Source organism: Heteronotia binoei, chromosome 16, assembly GCF_032191835.1.
Source record: "Heteronotia binoei isolate CCM8104 ecotype False Entrance Well chromosome 16, APGP_CSIRO_Hbin_v1, whole genome shotgun sequence".
In the NCBI taxonomy this organism is placed as follows: Eukaryota; Metazoa; Chordata; class Lepidosauria; order Squamata; family Gekkonidae; genus Heteronotia; species Heteronotia binoei.
In genome coordinates, this window is record NC_083238.1 from 18,713,525 (window position 1) to 18,736,728 (window position 23,204).

General features: G+C 46.8%; 1 protein-coding gene across 2 annotated transcripts in view; it reads left to right on the plus strand.

Annotated features, from left to right (window-relative positions):
* The window catches only part of GALNT13 (polypeptide N-acetylgalactosaminyltransferase 13), a 370,357-nt gene that overhangs the window by 326,073 nt on the left and 21,080 nt on the right, over positions 1-23,204 (plus strand). For both annotated transcript variants that reach the window (XM_060257257.1, XM_060257256.1), the window contains exon 11: positions 4,105-4,239. In XM_060257257.1, the coding sequence (XP_060113240.1) occupies positions 4,105-4,239 (135 nt within the window). The remainder of the gene's footprint in view (positions 1-4,104; positions 4,240-23,204) is intronic.

Sequence of the window (23,204 nt, forward strand, 5' to 3'; positions counted from 1 at the left end):
GTTTTTCTGATGACCATTACAGCTAGGCACCGCTGATAGACCTATCCACTATGAATCTGTCTATGCCTCTGGCCATCAATACATCCTCTGACATCAAATTTCAGATTTTAATCACTTGTCAAAGTATTTCCTTTTGTCTATCCTGAATCTACTGCCCATTTTTAACTTAATTCAATGCACCAAAATTCTAGTGCTTTGGGAAAGAGAGAAATAGGGTTTTTTGTCTGTCTACTCTATGACATGCACAGTTTTATAAACCTATATCATTTCTAAACTGTAACGTCTCAGACTCCTCAACTTTTCTTCATAGGAAAGGCACTTCAAACCTTTGATCATCTTGAATGCCCTCTTCTGTGCTTTTTCCAGCTCTGCAATGTCTTCTTTGAGCTATGGTGACCAAAACTGCTAACAGTATTCCAAACGAGGCTACACCATCTATATTGTCTGTTTTATAATATTGTCTGTTTTATCTTTAATTCCTTCCTAATGATCCCCACCATGAAATTTGCCTTTTTCACTGCTGTGGCACGCTGGGTTGACATTTTCAGTGAGCTGTCCACTATGACCTCAGGATCTTTTGCCTCTCAATCTCAGCGTTCAAACCCCATTAAAGTACACTCAAAGTTGGGATTTTTTGTTCCAATATGTATCACCTTATACGAACATTAAACTTCATTTGCCATATTCTTGCCCGCTCATGAAATTTGTGGAAAGCCTCCTTGAGCTCTTCGAAGTTGGCTTTGGTTTTCACCATCCTAAATAATTTTGTGTCATTTGCCACTTTGGCTACTAAACTGCTCCCCTCCAATTCTAGATCATTTGTGAACAAATTTAAGTAGCACCAGCCCTCCTCAGTACCAAGTGCTTACTTCCATCCATTATGAAAACTGTTCATTTTAATTTATTTTCAAATTTTAAATTTCTCCCTTCATAAAGGCCACTAAGTCAGCTAACAATTTAACACATACATGATAAAAATCACATTTTAAAAGCATTAAAATCAGCCTCACAAAACACATCATTAAAACAGAGTTAAATACTAGGGATGGGCATGAACCAAGGAAATGATGGTTTGTGTTGATTGATTTGATTGCCCAAACCAGTGTTTCATTTTGGTTCGTGGTTCATTTGATTGCCTGAACCATTTTGTGGTTCGTTGGTTCATCCAGTCCCCAGTGAGCTCCGGGTGCATTTAAATGGCTTTGGAACTCCCTTTCCCTTGGACATAGTCAATTTCAGTGGACTGAAACTGACCAGCTCTCCCTTACCCTTCCACAGCTGGCTCTCCATAGCTGCTGACTGTGGGAAAACAAAGGAAAGGGAGAGTGGTTCAGTTTCACTCCCCTCAGCTTGGATAAAAATAGGGAGCAGAGGTCTATCAGTGGCTATTAGCCACAGCATATTATTGGAAGTGTCTGGGGGCAGTGATGCTCTATATTCTTGGTGCTTGGGGTGGGGGGGGGGGGTGGCAAAGTGGAAGGGCTTCTAGCCTCCTGTGAACCTCCTGATGGCACTTGGTGTTTTTTTGGCCAATGTCTGACACAGAGTGTTGGACTGGATGGGCCGTTGGCCTGATCCAACATGGTGTTTCTTATGTTCGTATGAGAGTGAAACTGACTCATTCTACCTCCTACTCCCTTCCCCAACCAGCCTACTGTGGCAGATCAGCTGGGGACATTAGACAGCAGCCACATGACTGGGGGAGGGAGGAAAAGGCATTTAAATGCCACCCTTCCTTTCTCTAGCTGGCCTGCAGCAGCTGCATGACTAAGGGAGGGAAGGGGAGGGACTAAAATGAAACTCCTATAATTCTCCAGCCCACAGTCTCTCTATTGCTCCTGGGACCAGCCATAGACCCTTTGGCACCCTAGGCAAAGCTAATGACTTGCACCCATACACACACACACTTCTCTGGGATCACTGTGTCCAGATCTCTCCATTCTATCCTGTGGATCCATAGGATAGAATTGAGAGATCCGGCCTCCGCTGTGGTGTGACCACTGAGAAGGGGTTTAAAGTTTAATACCCCTTCTGTAGCATTGCGCCACAGCAGTGGCCCAATCCTTCCATTCTATCCTGTGGGCCCATAAGATAGAATGGAGTTCGTGACCATCCCTACTTTTGTTGAGTTCATGCCCCATCCCTACTTTTAATCATATTCGTTTGGTGCAAATCCCGCAGCATGAATTTAGAAGTTTATGCCAGATTTGTCATTCCATTTGTCAACTTTCAGGGTAGATTGCTATAATGGGATTCTCTCATTGATTGCCAGGGAGGGCTATTCAGAGTGCATTAATAACCTAACACCTCACATTTTGATACAGATGCCTTGCTGAAGTGTATTATACTGGCGTTCAGGCACAAGAAAATGTTATTCTCTGCCAAATGAGCCACATGACTACATGCTTCCTCTGAGATGTTTCACTTTTGTGTTATAGTTAAAACACTACAATATACATGTACGTACACATGTAGTGTTTGTATGGTTTTTATTTTGTAAACTGCCTGAAAAACCATGTTATGCTGAAAACAAGTAATAGATTTTTAGGTTTTGAAACCTGCAATAGTGCCCTTCAGTGATGAACAACTTGGTCACTTTCCCCCTAGCAACTAGACCTCATATTCCTTAGAGGCTCTCTCTTCCTAGGCTCTCTCATAACCTTTTGGTGCTAGCACAATATACTGTCTATGTTCCTCATCCCAAAGAAGGAGAGCAAAAAGGCATTTATTGTTTCCCAATAAGAAGGAAACTGTATTTCTCCCTTTCTCACAATACAAGAACTCGTGGGCATTCAATGAAATTGCTGAGCAGTCGGGTTAGAACAGATAAAAGGAGGTACTTCTTCACCCAAAGAGTGATTAACATGTGGAATTCACTGCCACAGGAGGCGGTGGCAGCTACAGGCATAGCCAGCTTCAAGAGGGGGTTAGATAAAAATATGGAGCAGAGGTCCATCAGTGGCTATTAGCCACAGTGTGTGTGTGTGTGTGTGTATGTTGGCCACTGTGTGACACAGAGTGTTGGACTGGATGGGCCGTTGGCCTGATCCAACATGACTTCTCTTATGTGACACAGAGTGTTGGACTGGATGGGCCATTGGCCTGATCCAACATGGCTTCTCTTATGTTCTTCTGTGACACAGAGTGTTGGACTGGATGGACCATTGGGCTGATTCAACATGGCTTCTCTTATGTTCTTATGCGACACAGAGTGTTGGACTGGAGGAGCCATTGGCCTGATCCAACATGGCTTCTCTTATGTTCTTAAGAGACACAGAGTGTTGGACTGGAGGAGCCATTGGCCTGATCCAACATGGCTTCTCTTATGTTCTTATGTGACACAGAGTGTTGGACTGGATGGACCATTGGCCTGATCCAACATGGCTTCTCTTATGTTCTTAAGAGACACAGAGTGTTGGACTGGAGGAGCCATTGGCCTGATCCAACATGGCTTCTCTTATGTTCTTATGTGACATAGAGTGTTGGACTTGATGGGCCATTGGCCTGATCCAGCATGGCTTCTCTTATGTTCTTAAGAGACACAGAGTGTTGGACTGGAGGAGCCATTGGCCTGATCCAACATGGCTTCTCTTATGTTCTTATGTGACATAGAGTGTTGGACTTGATGGGCCATTGGCCTGATCCAACATGGCTTCTCTTATGTTCTTATGTTCCCCAGAGAAAGATGTTTGTGTGAGAATTAATCAGTAGTACACCTTATTATGCCTTGACCTGGAGAGTATTTAGATGGAAATCCAGAGTTACTACACAGAAGCAGGCAGTGGCAAACTGCTTCTGAATGTCTCATTCCTTGAAATCTACTTACCTAGATAGCTAGATAGCTATCATCTGCCAGTGAAAGGCATTGTAGTAACACACATATATGGTTTTCAAAGCGTGAACCATTTAAAGGTGCCACTGCCTACTTCTGTGTAGCAACCATAGCCTTACTACAGTGCCTTTCACTGGCCAAGACTATGCCGCTGCATGAAGTGTGAAAGGACTAGCATAGTGGTTTATGTGTTCCATATCTTTTTAAAATGTTATTTTGATTGAAAGAATCATTATAGCGGTATTTTTGACGTAACGATTTATCTCTTCCAGGTATTTTCATACACCGCTGACATGGAGATTCGCACAGATGATTTATGCTTGGATGTCTCCAGGCTCAATGGCCCTGTGATTATGTTAAAGTGCCACCACATGAGAGGAAATCAACTTTGGGAATTTGATGCCGAGGTATTTATTCAAATGCAGCAGGAAACTAAATTTACTTTTATTAATCGTATTCAAATATTGCTTGTCTGAAGCTGTCAGATTCAAGCCGTTGATCCAGAACCTCCTTTTAAACTGAAGTTTGGTAAGAAGGCCTCTGTCCAAGCTTGTGCCTGTCATTTTTCACATCCCTGTGATCTTTTGACCCTACCTTAATGTCGTCCTGGAAAGTTAATCTTCCCAAACACTTGCTCTCACTTTGTTAACTAAGCATCATGTACTTTATTAACCTAGTATGGGGTATGAATAGACACCAAAGTAAGCCATAGAATATTTTTTTTAAGCCTTGGTGGTTTTATTGAGCATGTTACCAGATGCAAAGGGAAAAATTATCTATGCTTCATTATCTCCCTTTGGCAGTTCAGGGACAAAATCACAACAAGGAGAAAAAATAATCAAGTACAATTCTATCGACTTCACTGTGTATGCTTACGCAATGTAACTAGGGGTAAAGATGACTTCCAACACCATCAACATAAACACTGCAGTTTACAAAAACTCGCAAGCAATGATTGTTGGAGACCCCAGAGAGCAACTTATCTCTTTAACGTTGACTGATACATGGAACATTGTTCTAAAAGCTTGGAAACAAATTTATGTCCATTTCCTCCCTCCTTGTTGGGTTGATTTGACTCCACTTTGTAGTCAAGGGTATTAATTCCTTATATCACATAAACATGACCTCTATCTGGGTACATCTAACCTAATGAGTGAGGAGAGGAAGTGTGAAGTGTCTCTTCTTTGAAGAGAGACTGTATACATGGACATACGCATATTGTGTTTAGATCACAAGCATATAAATCTATCTGGAATGGCTGTGTGTGCGTGACTTTGTGAAAGAAAGCAATGATCATATATTTCTAATTCCAAGGATGATCATAGAGATAACATTAAAGTAGATCAGGTTACCACCTATATGGAAATGCTCGGGATCCTATCTCCGACACTGGTGTTGATTAAGCCAGGTCCATCAATAATAAGATAGCTGCTCTGCGAGATTTTCTCGTGGAGCAGCAGGTGGGCCTGGCTTGTATGACAGAAACCTGGGTGCAGGAAGGCGACACTGTTGCCTTGAACCAGCTTACCCTGCCCGGGCTCTCTGTCCTCCACCAGTCTCAGGCAAATGGGTGTGGGGGGGAGTTGCTGTGTTTGTCCGGGATTCTTTTTCTTTCGGGGTGCTTTCTGCCCCAAACATTGCCGGCATTGAGTGTGTCAGCCTAGTGTGGGAAGCTAAGGAGAGTTTGGCAATCTGGGTGGTGTAGCGACCACTTACTGCGCCACCAGAAAGCCTGCCTGCCCTGCTGGATGCTGTGTCCACCTGGGCATTGGACTTCCCCAGGCTATAAGTTCTGGGGGATTTCAACATCCATGTTGATGATGCAGCATCTCAGCAGGCACAGAACCTGGTGTCGTCCATTTAGACACTAGGACTCAGCCAATTTGTATCGGCTCCCACGCATCAGGCCGGTCACACGCTGGATTTGATCTTTGGGGCAGGTGTATTACCAGATCTGGTAGCGGCGGAGCCAGTTCCGTGTTCAAATCATTATGCCCTGAAAGCCCGGTTAGACCTGAAACTTCCCTCCTGTTTAGGCGGTGAGCGGATTTATGCTCGTCCACGGAGCCAAATGGACCCAGAGCGGTTTTAGGAGGCCCTGCAGGATCCGATGCCCCCTGGCGGGTCATTGAATGAGTTAGTGGAGGACTGGTGCTCCTGGTTCTCCACTGCCATCGATGACATCTCTCTGCGGCGCCCTCTTTGTACACCACCAAAGCTGCGGTATACCATGGAGCTGCTCAGGATGAAACCGCAACTTAGACAGGTAGAGCAAGTGTGGTGACGTGCTCGTGATGAAGAGTCAAGAACCTCTTATAGAATGTTTATGAAGGTCTATGAAGGGGCTATGAAGTCCATTAAGAAAGAGTTCTATGCGGCCTCCATAGAGTCTTTGAAGTCACGCCCAGTCCAACTTTTTAGAGTAATTCGATCATTAACAGTCTTGCTATCAGGCAATCAAAATGGTAGAGAATTGGATATTGGTTCTGAGGCTTTTGCAACATATTTCACAGATAAAATCCTGACTCTCCGCCAGGACCTACCCACCATGGTTGATACAGAACTCGAACTGGAAACCCCTTGGCCATCTTCTGGTCCTATATTGGATTGCTTCAGCAAGCTCTTACTGGAGGATGTGGACAGGATCCTGGCTGCAGTGAAGCCTACCACTTGCCCCCTGGATCCCTGTCCATCTTGGCTGGTGAAAGCCAGTCGGGATGGTATCAGGGATTCTCTGGGTGATATTGTCAACTTGTCCCTTTCAACAGGGACCTTCCCAGAGAAATTGAAGGAGGCAGTGTTTTGTCCACTTTTGAAAAAAAAAAAACGTCATTAGACCCTGGGGTTTTGGCCAACTACTGCCCAGTTTCGAATTTACCATTTCTGGGTAAGGTAGTTGAGAAAGTGGTGGCAGAGCAGTTGCAGGTTTTCCTGGATGAGACATCTACCTTGGACTCATTCCAGTCCGGCTTTCACCTGGGCCATGGGACGGAGACTGTCCTAGTCACTCTCACAGATGACTTATGACGGCATCTATATCAGGGCGGGTCAGCGCTGCTGTTACTTCTTGATCTGTCAGCAGCATTTTACACAGTCGATTACGACCTTATGACCCACCGTCTCGCTGTCGCCAGAGTTCAGGGGGTGGCCTTACAGTGGTTTCCTCCTTTCTCCGGGGATGGGGACAAAGGGTGGTGCTTGGCGATCAGACATCCTTACTGCATCCACTTATATGTGGAGTGCCACAGGGAGCCATTCTCTCGCCAATATTATTTAACATCTATATGCGACCCTTTGCCCAGATTGCCCGAGGTTTTGGGCTGGATTGCCACCACTACGCTTATGACACCCAGCTCTATGTGTTGATGAGTGGCCGGCCAGTCGCTGCCCCTGATCAGTTGTCCAAGACATTGGGAGCCGTGGCTGAGTGATTACAACAGAGCCGGCTGAAGCTGAATCTAGCTAAGACGGAGGTCCTGTACCTGAGTCAGGGTGGGGTGGGTATGGGCATCAGAGAGCCAGTTTGGTGTAGTGGTTAAGTGTGCGGACTCTTATCTGGGAGAACCGGGTTTGATTCCCCACTCCTCCACTTGCACCTGCTAGCATGGCCTTGGGTCAGCCATAGCTCTGGCAGAGGTTGTCCTTGAAAGGGCAGCTGCTGTAAGAGCCCTCTCCGGCCCCACCCACCTCACAGGGTGTCTGTTGTGGGGGGGGGAAGGGAAAGGAGATTGTGAGCCGCTCTGAGACTCTTCAGAGTGGAGGGCAGGATATAAATCCAATATCTTCTTCTTCTTCTCCCAGCTTTGGACAGTGCCACATTGGTGCCAGCCCAAAAGGTGAGGAGCCTAGGAGTGACCTTGGATGCCTCCCTTTCCATCGAGGCCCAGATCACGATGGTTGCCAGGTCTGCCTTTTGTTATCTTCAGCAGATCAGGCAGCTAGCACCATATCTATCCCCCCAGGACCTGGCTACAGTGATCCATGCAATGGTCACTTCCAGACTAGATTAATGTAACTCGCTCTACGCTGGCTTATCCTTGAGACTGATCTGGAAACTGCAGCGGGTGCAGAATGTGGCGGCTCACCTGCTGACCGCACCACCTTTATGGGTAGGCATTCAGCCGGTGCTCCGCAATCTGCACTGGCTGTCCATCAAGTATCGGATCCGCTTCAAGCTTCTAGTGCTAACATTTAAAGCTTTACACAGCCTGGGACCAACAAACCTGCGGGACCGTCTCTTTCCATATATGTCCAAGAGGTCGTTACGTTCAGCCTCCCAACACCTGTTGGCCATCCCCAACCCAAGAGACGCCCGCCTCGCCTCAACTAGGGCCGGGGCTTTTTCAGTCCTGGCCCTAACCTGGTAGAATCAGCTCCCTATTGAGATCCAGGCCTTACCTGGCTTATTAGCCTCCGTAGGGCCCATAAAATGGAGCTGTTCCATGTGGCTTTTAGCTGAGGCTGCAGGAGTCTATTCTTGATCTTTTTGGCCTCCCCAGCCAGCACTGTCATCTGTGCTAGGAACTGGAATAAAAACTGCCATCCCTATGAGATATCATGATGTAAGATGGCTAGGCTGGGCAATATGTGATGTCATGGTAATCTGAGTGCTGTTGAGTTGCATGGTTTAAAATGTTTTTATTGTATTTTATTGTTTTATTATATGTTGTACTCCGCCCTGAGCCCTATGAGGAATGGGCGGAATAGAAATTTACTAAAATAAATAAGCAAATAAATATGTACTATCTTACCATCCCATGATTTTGCAGAGCTTTTTTTGTTGTCAAGACTGAACATTATACCTACAATTATCAAAGATTTCAGGTTTTCACGGCTGGTAACATAATTAGGGTTTGTAGAATCTTTCGGGATCAAGTGCCGTGTTCTACTGGAGAAAGTTTTCCTTCCAGACGTTTCGTTCTCGGCTGCAGAGAACATCCTCAGTGGCGTTGCAGCCGGAGCAGGCGCTCAGACCTTCTTGGCTGCTGTGCATTGAGTGGGGCAAGGGCTGCTGGAGAGCTGCTATTTCTAGGCTGGAGGGGGTGTGATGAAAGGGCAATTAGTTTGTGGATGTGCCCATTGTTTGGTGGGGCTTCCTGGAAGGGTAGTGATAAGGAAACTGGCTTTGAATGTCACATTCAGCAGCCAGTTTCCTTATCACTACCCTTCCAGCAGCCCTGGCCCCACTCAATGCACAGCAGCCAAGAAGGTCTGAGCGCCTGCTCTGGCTGCAACGCCACTGAGGATGTTCTCCGCAGCTGAGAACGAAACGTCTGGAAGGAAAACTTTCTCCAGTAGAACACGGCACTTGATCCCGAAAGATTCTACAAACCCTAATACCTACAATTGTTTTGTAAGGGAGATTTTTGAATAGGCCCTACATTGATACAATCTGCCCCTGTTGCCTTAACAGGATTGAGATCTGCTGGAATGCAGGTTTCAATTTATAACCCGCCCACCCCAAGAATGGGCTCAGGACATATCAAATTGCAAACAAAAAAAGTCATACAGTATTAAAACATCAGATAAAATTAATAAAAAAACCAGGGTGCAGCGTTAAAATGTCCTATATTTGGCTCCATAACTGGACTAAAACACAGATCTTAATGAAGATAATTACACAGATCTTAATGATGATAATCTTACGGGCCAAAAGCTAGGGCCATGTGAAGCAGGGGAGCCATATGGTGTTTTGTCCACAGGCAACCAATCCTGAATCAGGCAGGGATCTGAGGATATCAAATAAAACCCTCCCTCCCCAAGGCCCTGCATGCACATTTCTGGGGCTGGTAAGATAGACAGCTGCTACCACTGGGAGGTGTGTCCCCCTGCCAGCTTGCTAGACAAGGAGAATGAGAATGTATTAGGAAACTTGTCTTTGTTGGTAGCCTTACCTTTTTAAAGAGCCAGTTTGGTGTAGTGGTTAAGTGTGCGGACTCTTATCTGGGAGAACCGGGTTTGATTCCCCACTCCTCCACTTGCACCTGCTAGCATGGCCTTGGGTCAACCATAGCTCTGGCAGAGGTTGTCCTTGAAAGGGCAGCTGCTGGGAGAGCCCTCTCAGCCTCACCCACCTCACAGGGTGTCTGTTGTGGGCGAGGAAGGTATTTTTTGTATTTTATTTAATTACTTTATTTATTTACAAGATTTGTACCCCACGTCACTGCCTTCATCGGGGTCACCGTGGCAACTAACAGATTCAAAACTGTACCTAATTAGAAAAAAAATTAAAACTAACAAAAATATGCCTTATTAAAACAAAACCACAGCTAATATACATACACACACACACACACTTTTTTTCATTTCATTTGATTTATATCCCGCCTTACCTCACCAAAGCGGGCTCAGGGCGGCTCACAACATAAAAATTCTAACAATAAAATTCAAGAATTAAAATACAATAATAATTTACATAATTAAAACAACCAATATATCTTATCAACTAATATCTTAACAACTAATATATCTTATCTTCACACCCCTTCCAACCCTCCCAGCAATTAACACAGAACAATGGTCACATTCAACAGCCAGTTTCCTTATCACTACCCTTCCAGGAAGCCACACCAAACAATGGGCACATCCACAAACCTATTGCCCTTTCACCACACCCCCTCCAGCCTAGAAATAGCAGCTCTCCAGCCTCACTCAATGCACAGCAGCCAAGAAGGTCAGAGCGCCTGCTCCGGCTGCAACGCCACTGAGGATGTTCTCCGCAGCCGAGAACGAAATGTCTGGAAGGAAAACTTTCTCCAGTAGAACACGGCACTTGAGCCCGAAAGATTCTATAAACCCTAACTAATATATCAATATATCAATACATCAATCAGTCTCAGTGTGCTATCTTATAGTCTTCTGTCAGAACACCATAAAAGCAATAATTAAAAAGACAGGGTAAGAAGGAGGATCAGTGAGGGAACGCCCAATGCAAAAAAAAATCTTCATCTGCTAGTGAAAAATGGTAACAGAAGAGGACAGGTGAGTCTCCCAGGAGAAAGAGTTCCAGAGTTTTGGTGCTATGACCAAGGAGGTCTTGTCCTGGGTTTCAGAGGGCGGGGAACCTGAAGCATTTGTTGATAAACTTTCTCACACTGTCTTAAAGTGTACACCTTGGACTTGGTGACTGAGCCATACACTTTACTTAGTAATGGACAGTGGCTCTGCCAAGGGAATCAAAGGGTAAAGGAAAGGGTAACCTTGGCCCTCCCCCTTCAGTAAAGAAAATCCTCCAAATCCAGGTGGGGGGCAGAGGCTAACCCCACCAGCCCAATAAGTAAGCTGGGTGTAAGAGAAGGAAGCAGAAAAGGGGTTGTGAGAGGCAGCAGGGCAGTTGGCAGGCCAGAAAAGGGGCTGTGTGGTTGATTCTCCTCACTCCAGCTGCCACGCTTCTGTGGCGCCAACCGATCTGTGTTATTTGTTGTTTCTTCGTTAATAGCTTTAACTGTTTTTTTTTAATTAAAACGAAGGTAGATTTAGAAACTGTTGGCATAGTGCTAGAATCATATTTTGCGCGATAATTGAAAAGATATAAAAGTTTGCAGAAAAATGTAGAAGCACCTTGTAAAATCAGAATTAACCATTAGATGGAGCCAATAAAAAAGAAATCGTTTTCTGTGCTTCAGCGCAGCTGAGATTGTTCTGGGAGGACGGTTTGCTATTGCTTTCAATTGCAGGTTGTACTCAGTTTACTTGTTCTGTTGCATTAATGGGAAAATATTAGGGATGTTCTTAGAAAAACAGTTTAATGAAAATTCCACACGTGAAGTTGCGTTTATTAAAGTTTATGCTTCTTGGCCATGAAGTAACTTTAGCGATAATTACCTTGTTTTGTTTTTTAAATAGTTATTGTTTGTTTTTAAAGTTCTTTTAAAAATTTCTGTATAATACAGACTTTCAGTTTTTGCCATATTGGGGTTTCTTTCCTTGTTTTTCACGTATGTGTGTGTAGCTTTACTCAAGCACGCACCAGTTCATGAACAGTGAGCTGATTTTTTGTTGATGGGTTCAACTATTTGTTGACATGTTCTTGGCTGCTCGGCAGATTACTTCACTGTTTTCCTTTTTAACAGTGCAATATGGCACTGTCAGCTTTCTCTGCATCTGAGGCCACCATTTTACCTTCCATGCCACCAGTCAGCTCTTGATGATTTTATTTAAAGCAGTATTGCAGATTTGCACACTAATGTTCTAACAGTCTGTTGACATGACCTCTGAATTCCCATCATTCATTTTAAAACTGCATGTCTCTAGCCTACTCGGCAGGAATTTGTGGCCATTTGGCATGAACTAGTTGATCGGCTCATATCTGAGTGACATCTTTAAATACGTTGACAGTTGACCACATTCATTGTGAAATTTTCAGCATCTCTTCTTTTAAGTTCCATGAATTTAAAATGTGAGAACCAAGCTGCGTACTTTTATTTTATTTATTTATTGGACATATAGCCCCATCCTCTCCTACTCAGTGAGGCTCAGATGAAAAATTAGCAACCACAGTGTTAACAGTTCCTCATTAAATGGCACAGTAGGGATGGCACAGATCAGGAATAATAATATAATAATAATATTTTATTTATATCCCGCCCTCCCCGCCGAAGCAGGCTCAGGGGACTACCTTTTTTTTTTAATGCTGGACTTGGTGACTAGATGACAGTTTATGCACGTATTTTGTCGTAGCTACCATGATGAGCCATAGGCAAAGAAGAAGTCTTTCAGCCTGTATTTAGTGGTTATCACAATGTATAATGTACTTTGTTTACACTGTTTTTCGAAGCAGAGTTATAACTTTTTGAATCCATTGAAGTTAATGCTTGTGCTGTGTTAGTATGCTGGTATACCAGTATGGCCAGTTTGTAATGTTTGGATGTATTATAAGTAGTGCCATTACACACACACATACAAACTCCTGAAATTCTTCAGCTTAGACTGTGAAAATCCTGGCATGCATGGCCAGTTATGCACACAACATAACTTTCCCCCCCCTCTTAACTCATTTCCTCCAAAATATTGTTGATTACTATGGTATTTTCTAAATGACCTGCAATTTGTAAGTACCGTACTGAGTGAATAAATGTGTTAATTATGTAGTTGATACTCCCAAGTGTGAAAATGACATGTGCATTGGTCCAGCAAATCATATCAGAAGACTGGATGCTTTAAATCACATAATATTGCAGCATAACCATAAACTTAATAGTTTATACCCTAGTAATATGTAACAAAATTCCTCAAACCCTGAGACTCTGTGTACGTGTGCCAAACTTATGAACTGGAATCAAATTCTGAACAAAAATAGATAACTTTTCTTTCTAAATGCCCCCCAGTTTGCCAGTACTAATCTGCTTCTAAACTGTAACATGAGGAGTTTGTCTGATCTTCTTCGTGGTCTCTGTGCATCACACTCATGGGATAGTGCACCTGCGCCGATCCCCGAATCGGTATCTGAAAAAGCCCGGGATTTTTTCGCGCTTGGCGCCAGCGAGCATGCGCAGGTGACCCACTGCGCATGCCCACCGGCGCCCGCGTGGCAATCCCGCCAGTTCCTTTCTGACCGCTGCGCTAGAGAGGTTCACTTTCTGCTTTCCCGGTCGGTGAGAGTTTCTTTTCTCTCGTTCTATCCCGTTTTCACTGTGTAAATAGTTAGTTAGTTAGTTATTAGTGTATAGTTAGATAGTGGGGGGGGGGGGAAAGCGTTTTTCCGTTTGTCTGGCGGTCTGCCCCTCGGGGTACTCCGCTTTCCGCTTTCCCCCATTTTTTCTCTCGGGCGGTTTTTAGCTGAGAGTTTTTTCTCGGGCGGCTGCTTATGGAAAGTCGCTGGGGGTTTTTCAAGCGCTGCCGTGCTTGTGGCAAGAAAATCGCCCCTCCGGACGGCCATTCCCTTTGCTTGCTGTGCCTTGGAGAGACGCACAGGGTAGAGTCGTGTCCGCATTGCCTTTGGTTCTCTAAACAAACCAGAAAGAACCGCGCGGCTCGATTATCGGCGGCACTGATTGAATCGGCGCTTCAGCCTCGTCGACCGATGGAGTCATCGGCACCGAAGTCGACCGACACCCCGGCACAGGAGCTTGCATCGGCCGATGCCGCTCCAATATCGACTTTAGAACTGCCGGTGGAGCGTGGCGCTACAAACCGTTCCCACGAGGGCTCGGATACGCCCGCTAAGAAACGCCGAGAGGACTCGGGGACCCGAGCTCCTAAGAAGGCGAAGTCGAAGGAGAAGCGCAAGCGACCCCGCACTCCTTCCCCGTCGGGCGGTGCATCGACGTCGGCAAACCCATCGAAGTCGGCGCGGGTCTCTCCGATTCGAAGCCCATCAGTCCGTCGGCTGTCGGCGTCGGAGCAGGAGCCAGAGATCGACCTTACTCAGCGGTCTTCATCTTCGGGCTCCCGTCGGCGGTCGATCAGTGATTCGGCGTCGGAGGTGGACGCTTCGGCACCGGTCATAGATCCGCCGTTCAAGCCCCGACAAAGGCGAGAGCGATTTCCTGCTCCCCAGCGTTTCCCGATACCACCATGGGAACAGCGCAGGTGGCAGCCTCCCTACTCCAGGTATGAATCCTGTCGATGGTACCCGGACGAATACCCAGACTGGGAGCGAGCATCGGAGTTTTCTTCGATGTCGAGGGTTTCGCATCAATCCCGGAAAGCGTCGGCATCGGTGTCGGTTCCCCCCGATCGTCAGCTGGTTCCGGTCGAAACCCCGCTAAGACCACCGTTGATTCATCTTCCACCGCGAGAATCGACCCCGATGCTCTCGGAGCATTCTACTCAGCGAGACTCCTCGTCATCGGAGTCGGAAACTGAAGATCCGGAGTTGGAACCCTCACCGGGTCCTCAAACGGCGGAGGATCTTCCGATTTCGCCGTCGGAGGATCTAAAGTCTTACGGGGACCTCGTGAGGCGAATTGCTGCCACCCTCAGACTGCCTGTGACTCAGCCGGAGCCTGTGGTGGATGACAACGTGTTTGACATCATGCAAAGGAACACGTCCACTGCAGTGGCCCTGCCGGTTACCAAGGTGATCCTTCAGGCCATCAAGGAACCTTGGAAGAAGCCTTCTTCGACACCGGTCTCTTCCAAACGGCTGGACCACATGTACAGGGTCCAGGAGGCAGGGGCCGAATTCCTATTTACCCACCCGCGTCCGAACTCGGTGGTGGTCTCATCCTCATCGAAGGCTAGGAAGGTTCATTCTTCCCCGCCGGACAAGGAGTGCAGGAAGATTGATGTAATGGGCCGCAAGGTCTATTCAGCGGGGGCACTCGGCATTAAGGTATCTAACTATGCTGTATGCATGGCTAGATACCAGTATGCAGTGTGGGAACAGCTCTCCCCCTTCCTCTCTTCTTTAAGTGAGGACAAGAAGGCAGCGGCAATGAAGCTGCAAAAGGAGGGTCTCGTTGTGGCCAGGCAGCAGCTAGCCGCAGCGAAACATATGGTGGAAGCTTCAGCCAAGGCTATTACTTCTGCGGTCTGCATTCGGCGGCACTCTTGGCTCAGGTCCACCGCACTGCACCAGGAAACCAAGACTTTTATTGAGGACTTACCCTTTGAGGGTGATGGACTCTTCAGCACTACAACTGACACGGCGCTGCAAGAGTTTGACAAGAGTGTCAAGATGTCTAGGAACCTGGGTGTCCAGTCGTCCTCCAAGTCCTCTAAATCCAAGCAATGGCCCAAACCCTGGTCCAAAAAACCTTACCAAAAGTTCTCCCCGGAGCAGTGGCATACTCGTTCTCAACAGCCTGAACGACCGTCCTACTCCGGTAACGGCAGGAACCGTTACAGGGGCCAGCCTTCCAACAAGTCTAAGGGGGCTCGGCCACAGAAGCAGGGGGTTTGACTTCCTGCAAGCACACGTCATCGCTCCCACTGTCGGCTCTCCCATTCGTCTACGCCCTTTCCTGCCTGCCTGGGAGTTGATCTCCACAGACAGGTGGGCTCTGTCCATCGTAAAAGAGGGCTACAAAATAGAGTTTGTTCAGACCCCAAACCAGTCCGTGGTAGTCACCACTCCCCCTTCCCCACCTCTGCTGGCGGAGGTGGACAACCTCCTACAGAAACAAGCCATAGAGTTAGTTCCACCGGAGGCCAGGACGGGAGGTTTCTACTCCCGCTACTTTCTGGTCCCCAAAAGGGACGGGGGCTTGAGGCCTATCATGGACCTTCGGAGTCTGAACAAATTCATTCTGTACCAGAAGTTCATAATGGCTACACTGCAAACAATCCTGCCCCTCGTCAATCAGGGAGACTGGATGGCGACCTTGGACCTCAAGGACGCGTATTTTCATGTCAGCATTCATCCTGCGTTCAGGCGATTTCTAAGATTTGCAGTGGGTGCTCGGCACTTCTAGTTCAGGGCCCTGCCGTTTGGACTGTCTACCGCTCCTCGGGTATTCACGAAGCTGATGAGTGTGGTGGCTGCTCACCTTCGTCTTCAGGGAGTCATTGTTTTCCCGTACATCGACGGCTGGCTTCTTGTGGCGAAGTCGAGGGAGAGCCTGTCATCTCACATTGCCATCACTCTGCGGCTTCTAGATATCCTGGGGCTACAGGTCAACATGGAGAAGTCCCATCTCACCCCATCAAAGACAGTTCAATTCATAAGGGCTCTGTTGGACACAGACCAGCACAGAGCGTTCCTTCCCTCTCAGAGGGCACGGGACATCATTTCTTTGGTGCAGCTTCTCCAAAGGCGACAGTGGGGCACAGCCCAGCAGCTCCAGCGGATGCTGGGGCTGATGGCGGCGGCGACAAGCATGCTACGTTTTGCAAGACTGCATATGAGAGGTCTACAGCTGTGGTTCTTGCAGCATTTTCGCCCCCTCAGAGACTCACCTCGAAAGAGATTCACCATCCCACCAGGGACTCTCCAATCACTGCAATGGTGGGGATCGGAGAGCAACATCTGTCAGGGAGCCCCTTTCCATCTGCCTATCCCTTCGGTGACCATCGCTACCGATGCTTCCATGTGGGGGTGGGGAGCTCACCTGGAGGACCTGTGTGTGGGAGGCAAATGGCCACCGACGCTGAGCCGGTGCCATATAAATTATCTGGAACTGCTGGCGGTTCACTTTGCCCTTCGATCTTTCCGTCCACTGTTAGCGGGAAAGACGGTGGCACTGCTAACGGACAACACCACTGCCCTGTGTTATATAAACAGACAGGGGGGACAGTGTCTCGCAGACTATGCTCGTTGGCAGTAGATCTTTGGGAGGAGTGTCTCCAGTGGGACATTTTTGTAAAGGCTACCCATCTGCCGGGGGTCCTCAACATACAGGCGGACTCTCTCAGCAGAGGTGGAGCTTCCCCACACGAATGGGAACTGCATTGGAAGTTCCTAGAGCCGGTGTTCCAGCGTTGGGGTTACCCACAGCTGGATGTTTTCGCCACAGCACAGAACACGAAGTGCCCCTTGTTCTGTGCCAGGGGAGGTGCGGATCCGGCTTCCTTGGGAGATGGACTTCTACTCCGGTGGGAGGGTCGGTTCCTGTACATGTTCCCGCCCTTACCTCTGCTGACGAGGGTGGTCCACAAGCTGGTGCAGGAGAAGCCACGTTGCATTCTGGTGACTCCGTGGTGGCCCCGTCAGAGCTGGTTCTCGATCCTGCTCCAGCAGTCGAGGGGGATCTTTTACCAGTTTCCGTCAGAACCGGACCTGTTGTCGGCTCAGGGCGGACACGTGCTCCATCACAACGTGCCGCACCTGAAGTTGACAGCTTGGTTCATCGACCGCTAGACTTTTCTACCAGGGTCCAGCAGGTGCTCCAAAGCAGCAGGAAACCTTCTACCCGTGCCTCTTACGAGAGGAAGTGGAAGAAGTTTAGTAACTTTGTGGCTGCCTCCCCGATGTCACCTGACTCTGTTGGGCTCTCGGCAGTTTTTGAGTTTCTTTTGTCTTTGGTGGATGAGGGGCTGGTATTCTCCTCCATCAAGGTCTATATAGCAGCTATTTCTGCTTTTCATGGTTCAGTTGAGGGTTACTCCGTTTTTGCTCACCCGCAGTCCAAGAGATTCATGAAGGGGCTATTCCGCCTTCACCCACCTTCCAGATCCCCTCCACAATTGTGGGACTTAACTTTGGTTCTGGACAAGTTGACTCGTCGCCCTTTTGAACCCATGGCAACGTGTTCCCTGCAGCTTTTGTCCTGGAAGACTGCATTTTTAGTTGCCATCACCTTGGCACGTCGTGCGGGGGAGCTCACGGCGATGCGCTGTGACTATCCATACCTTGCCTTTAGGGAGGCTGGGGTCTCTCTGGCTCCGGACATTACCTTTCTCCCGAAAGTGGTCTCCCAGTTTCACCTGAACTTAGAAGTTTGGTTGCCCACTTTTTACCCTAGTCCTTCCTCGGAGGAGGAACGCAGGCTGCATGCGTTAGACGTTAAGCGTGCCCTCCTGTTTTATTTGAACCGTTCACGGGGTTTTCGTAAGGACAACCAGCTTTTTGTCTCCTACTCTGCCCCCAAGTTAGGGTCCAAAATTTCGTCTCAAAGACTTTCCAAGTGGCTTACTGAGACTATTAAACTTTGTTATTTGTTGGCAAAGAAGCCTTTACCTGGACCTGTTCGTGGACACTCCACAAGGGCGATGGCCACGTCGGTGGCGTTCCTGAAGGGTGTGTCCCTTTCCGATGTCTGCAAGGCGGCTACCTGGTCTTCTCCGCATGCCTTCATGAAGCACTACGCGCTGGATGTGCATGCTCAGCAGAGGACTCGGTTGGGAGCTGCGGTGCTGCAAACTGTTTCTTCAGGCTGACCGTCTTCCCTCCTCCAGGTATGCTTTGCTTGCTAATCTCCCATGAGTGTGATGCACAGAGACCACGAAGAAGATAGACAGGTTGCTTACCTGTAACTGTAGATCTTCGAGTGGTCATCTGTGCATTCACACTACCCGCCCTCCTTCCCCACTGCTGACGGTCTCTTCCCAGTAAGGGGCTTTCAGCGGTCAGGGAGGAACTGGCGGGATTGCCGCGCGGGCGCCGGTGGGCATGCGCAGTGGGTTGCCTGCACATGCTCGCTGGCGCCAAGCGCGAAAAAATCCTGGGCTTTTTCAGATACCGATTCGGGGATCGGCACAGGCGCACTATCCCATGAGTGTGAATGCACAGATGACCACTCGAAGATCTACAGTTACAGGTAAGCAACCTGTCTTTATTTAGATTCCTTAGGTTTTATACTTCAAAATAAACCTTTTAAATACTTTTAAAATGCCTGCCCAAACTGTAGGACTAAGTACATTTAACAATACTATACTGTACTCAGGCCAACCTTAAAACTGTGTTTACAGCGTTCAGTAAATCGTTTTTAAAGCTGTAGAAATAAATTTATTTCTTTATTTGGTTCACATATTCCGCCCATTCCCAGACGGGCTCAGGGCGGATCACATTCCGATAAAAACCAGTCACATATAATAAAATCAATAAATACAATTTAAAACAACAGCATTACATCAACATTAAATAGCAGAGGCGGGCGGCACATAGTGCAACTTTAGGTGTAATCATTCAGTGGCCTGAATATAAACATTCAAATGATAGATCACTGTGGTGGGGGGGGGGGTAGCCGATGATATAGGCAACAGAGTAGAGGACGCCCACCTGCCTCAACTAAATGCCTGGTGGAACAGCTCTATCTTGCAGGCCCTGCAGAAGGGTAACAAATCTGGCAGGGCCTGCACCTCCACCAGGACCTGATTCCACCAGGTTGGGGCCGGAGCCGAAAAGGCCCTGCCCCTAGTCGAGGCAAGTCGGATATCCTTAGGGCCAGGGATGACCAAAGGTGTTGGTTGGCCGATCACAACGTCCTTCGAGACTCATATGGGAGAGGCGGTCCCTCAGGTACGTTGGTCCCAGGCAGCGTAAGGCTTTGAATATCAATACTAAAACCCTGAAATGGATCCGGTACTCAACCGGTAACCAGTGCAGTGCATACAGCATTGGTCGACTGTTTGCCCGTATAGGCAATCCAATTAGGAGCCGCACTGCCGCATTTTGCACCAGTTGACGTTTCTGGATCAACCTCAAGGGCAAGCCTGCATACAGCGAGTTACAGTAGTCCAACCTGTAAGTGACCATTGCATGGATCACTACAGCTAGGTCTTGGGATGTCAGATAGGGCATCAGCTGTTTGGCCTGCCACAGATGGTGAAACGTGCAACTGTTGTGACCTGGGACTCCATAGAAACGGAGGCATCCAGTGTCACCCCCAGACTCCTCACCTTCTGAGCTGGCACCAAAGGGCTGCCATTTAGGGTGGGTAGTCGGTTGCCCGATCCTGGTCCCCCCCGACCCAGGTACAGGACCTCCATCTTAGTTGGATTTAGCTTCAGCCGGCTTAAGTGCAACCAACCTGCCATGGCTTCTAACGCCCTGGTTAGATGGTCTGGGGCAGCATCCAAACGGCCGTCCATCAGCAGATAGAGCTGGGTTCCATCTGCATATTGGTGACAACCTAGCCCAAAACCTCGGGCAATCTGGGCAAGGGGGCGCATGTAGATATTAACATCATTGGTGAGAGAATAGCTCCCTGCAGCACACCACATTCAAGTGGATGCCGCCGAGAGGTCTGCTCACCAATTGTCACCCTTTGTCCCCGACCATGGAGAAAGGAGGAAAGCCACTGTAAGGCCACCCCTTGAACTCCAACGGCGGCAAGGCAGTGGGTCATAAGATCATAATCGACCGTCTCAAATGCTGCCGAGAGATCTGATAACAATAGCAGCGCTGACCTGTCTCGCTCCAGATGCCAAATGACTTTAAATGGATGTCCTTATGTAATGCCTTCTTAGTTCTGCTGTGGCTATTTAATTGTCCCTGTTTTTATGAGAGAGGCTATACAAGAATTTATCCATTCTAAACGTTATTCAATTACAATCTGTACAAATGTCCAGAGAACAAACTGCAATTTTAGCACGCATTGTTTGACGTGAACTGGCTTTGAATACTGGATTTATGGGAAAATGACATATAAGCTTTTTTTTTTTTTCTATTTTAAGTTCACTCTTGGTAAACATTACAGCTTCACTGGATTGGCTTCCACTTAAAATGTCTGTACAAGTAAGGGGGGCTGCTTTTGCCAGTTTCACCCATCCTGTGGAAGACCAACAGCTGCTCCTAAAATATCCCTATGAGTCACCTGTGGAGATATGAAGGCCCCAAAAATAAAAGCATTTTTTTTGGGGGGGGGATCAACTTTTTCTCAGTTTTGCATACAGAAAAATTGGGAAGTTTGGGGGAGCACATTAAAAAAAAAAGGCTCCTGTGAAATATTTTCACTTTTGTGATGAGATGAATGCTTTGTACTGCAAGAGCCTCGTGGTGCAAAGTGGTAAAGCTGCAGTACTGCAGTCAAATTCTCTGCTCATGACCTGAGTTCGATCCCAGTGGAAGCTGGGTTCAGGTAGCTGACTCAAGGTTGACTCAGCCTTCCGAGGTCAGTAAAATGAGTACCCAGCTTGCTGGGGGGAAAGTGTAGATGACTGGGGAAGGCAATGGTAAACCACTCCATAAAAACTTTGCTGTGAAAACTTTGTGATGCAACATCACCCCAAAGTCGGAAACGACTGGTGCTTGCACAGGGGACCACCTTTACCACTTTTACTGCAAAATTATTCACACTGCACATGTATCACATGGGAAGTCCTCAGACTCTTTCCGTTTTTCCCAGTTGAAATAAAATATAGCTTAAAGAGGTTGAAGTGGTATGATTCATTTACTATATCTAGCATCTATTTCTTACCTTTAAACTTCTGTCTGAAATAGCATTGCCAGTCTCTAGGTGAGAGCTGGAGATCTCCCAGTATTACAGTTGATTTCCATGTGACAGAGATCAGTTCCCTTGGAGAAAATGGCTGCTTTGGAGGGCAGACTCTATGGCATTGTACCCTGCTGAGGTCCCTCCCCTCCCCAAACCCCGCCCTCTGCCGGCTCCATCCCCAAAATCTCCAGGTATCTCCCAACCCAGCGCTACCAACCCTAGTCTGAAAGGTAAGATAATGTTGTAACGGGAAAGTGGAGGCCATTTCTCATTTACATTTCCTTGTGTGCATTACATGCCAGAGCCCTTAAGAATGATTTAGTTGTAATATCTGGACAAAACAAGGCAAGGAGTCCATACAATAAATCTACACATCCTCTGCCCTCTTTCCAAACTTCACATTGGTTTATTTTCTTGAAGCAGTGCCGTAACTTCTCTGCAGCATTTATGTGACTGTTTTTGTGCCAGTCTATTGCCATGGTTTTAGTAAGTACCTTCTAGGTACTTATGAGATCCTCGGGCTCATAAATTTTTCTTTTGAAATTTTGCAGTATATCTTTCACCCTTTTATTAAGTTTGCATATTTTGTGTGTGTGTGTGTTTTTATGAACAATTTAAAATTTCCTCTTTTTGTAATCAAATGAACAATAAAACAATGTTTATTGAAAAATAAAACAATGTTCAAGATTTAGGAGCTGAACTTATACATTGCTTATATCAACAAAACACATGCATTCTTATACCTGGTGTACTTTTCAACTTTCCTGAACATATAAGTGATCAAAGTACACCCCTAGATGAAAATTTTACTTTAAAATAAAGAACAAGCATGAAAAGAAATCTCCTCTAGCTGAACTAGGTTCATATGAAAGCAACTAGGACTCACAGGGTAGGGGATATCCCATTATCCATTGCCCTGCTAGTCCCAGGTGGCCCTGCTGCGATAAAAGGAAAATTTGAAAGCCTCTCCCGCTTCCAAAATGCCCAGGTAGCTGGGCTTGGAGCAAAAGTGTGGGCATGCTTTCTGCTCTAGCTCCTACCAATCCCAGGCCAGCAATGAGGCCAAGGAAGCTTCAGTGTTCTTTCCTCTCTAAGCCCCGCATCCACTGTGTCCACCCAGGTTGCTACAGAGGTTTCAAACTGTAATGTATTGAAATCTCATTCGGCACGTTTTTGTCTGAGTTGTGTTATCTATGCTAGCTTATATTTGGGAAGTATTACCCTTTTTAAAGTTCTGGGGTTTTGTTTTCTTGGTGATTAGGTTTCTAATTCCTGTTCTTTTTTGTACTTCCACCCATGGTATGTGTTTTTTTATCAGCATTTTGAATCCAATTTTAGTATTAATTCTATATATATATATATATATATATATATATTAATTCTATATAATTCACAATGGTTTAACTGTCTATTTAATTTTAACTTAACTTATGAATGTAATTTTATTTGTTTTAATTGCTTAATTGTTTGTTGTAATATTGTATTTTACTATCATGGTATATACCGTGTCATGTTAGCCGCCCTGAGCCTGCCTTCGGCGGGGGAGGGCGGGATACAAAAATAAATTTAGTAGTAGTAGTAGTAGTAGTATTAGCTAAGGTTGCCGGGTCGGT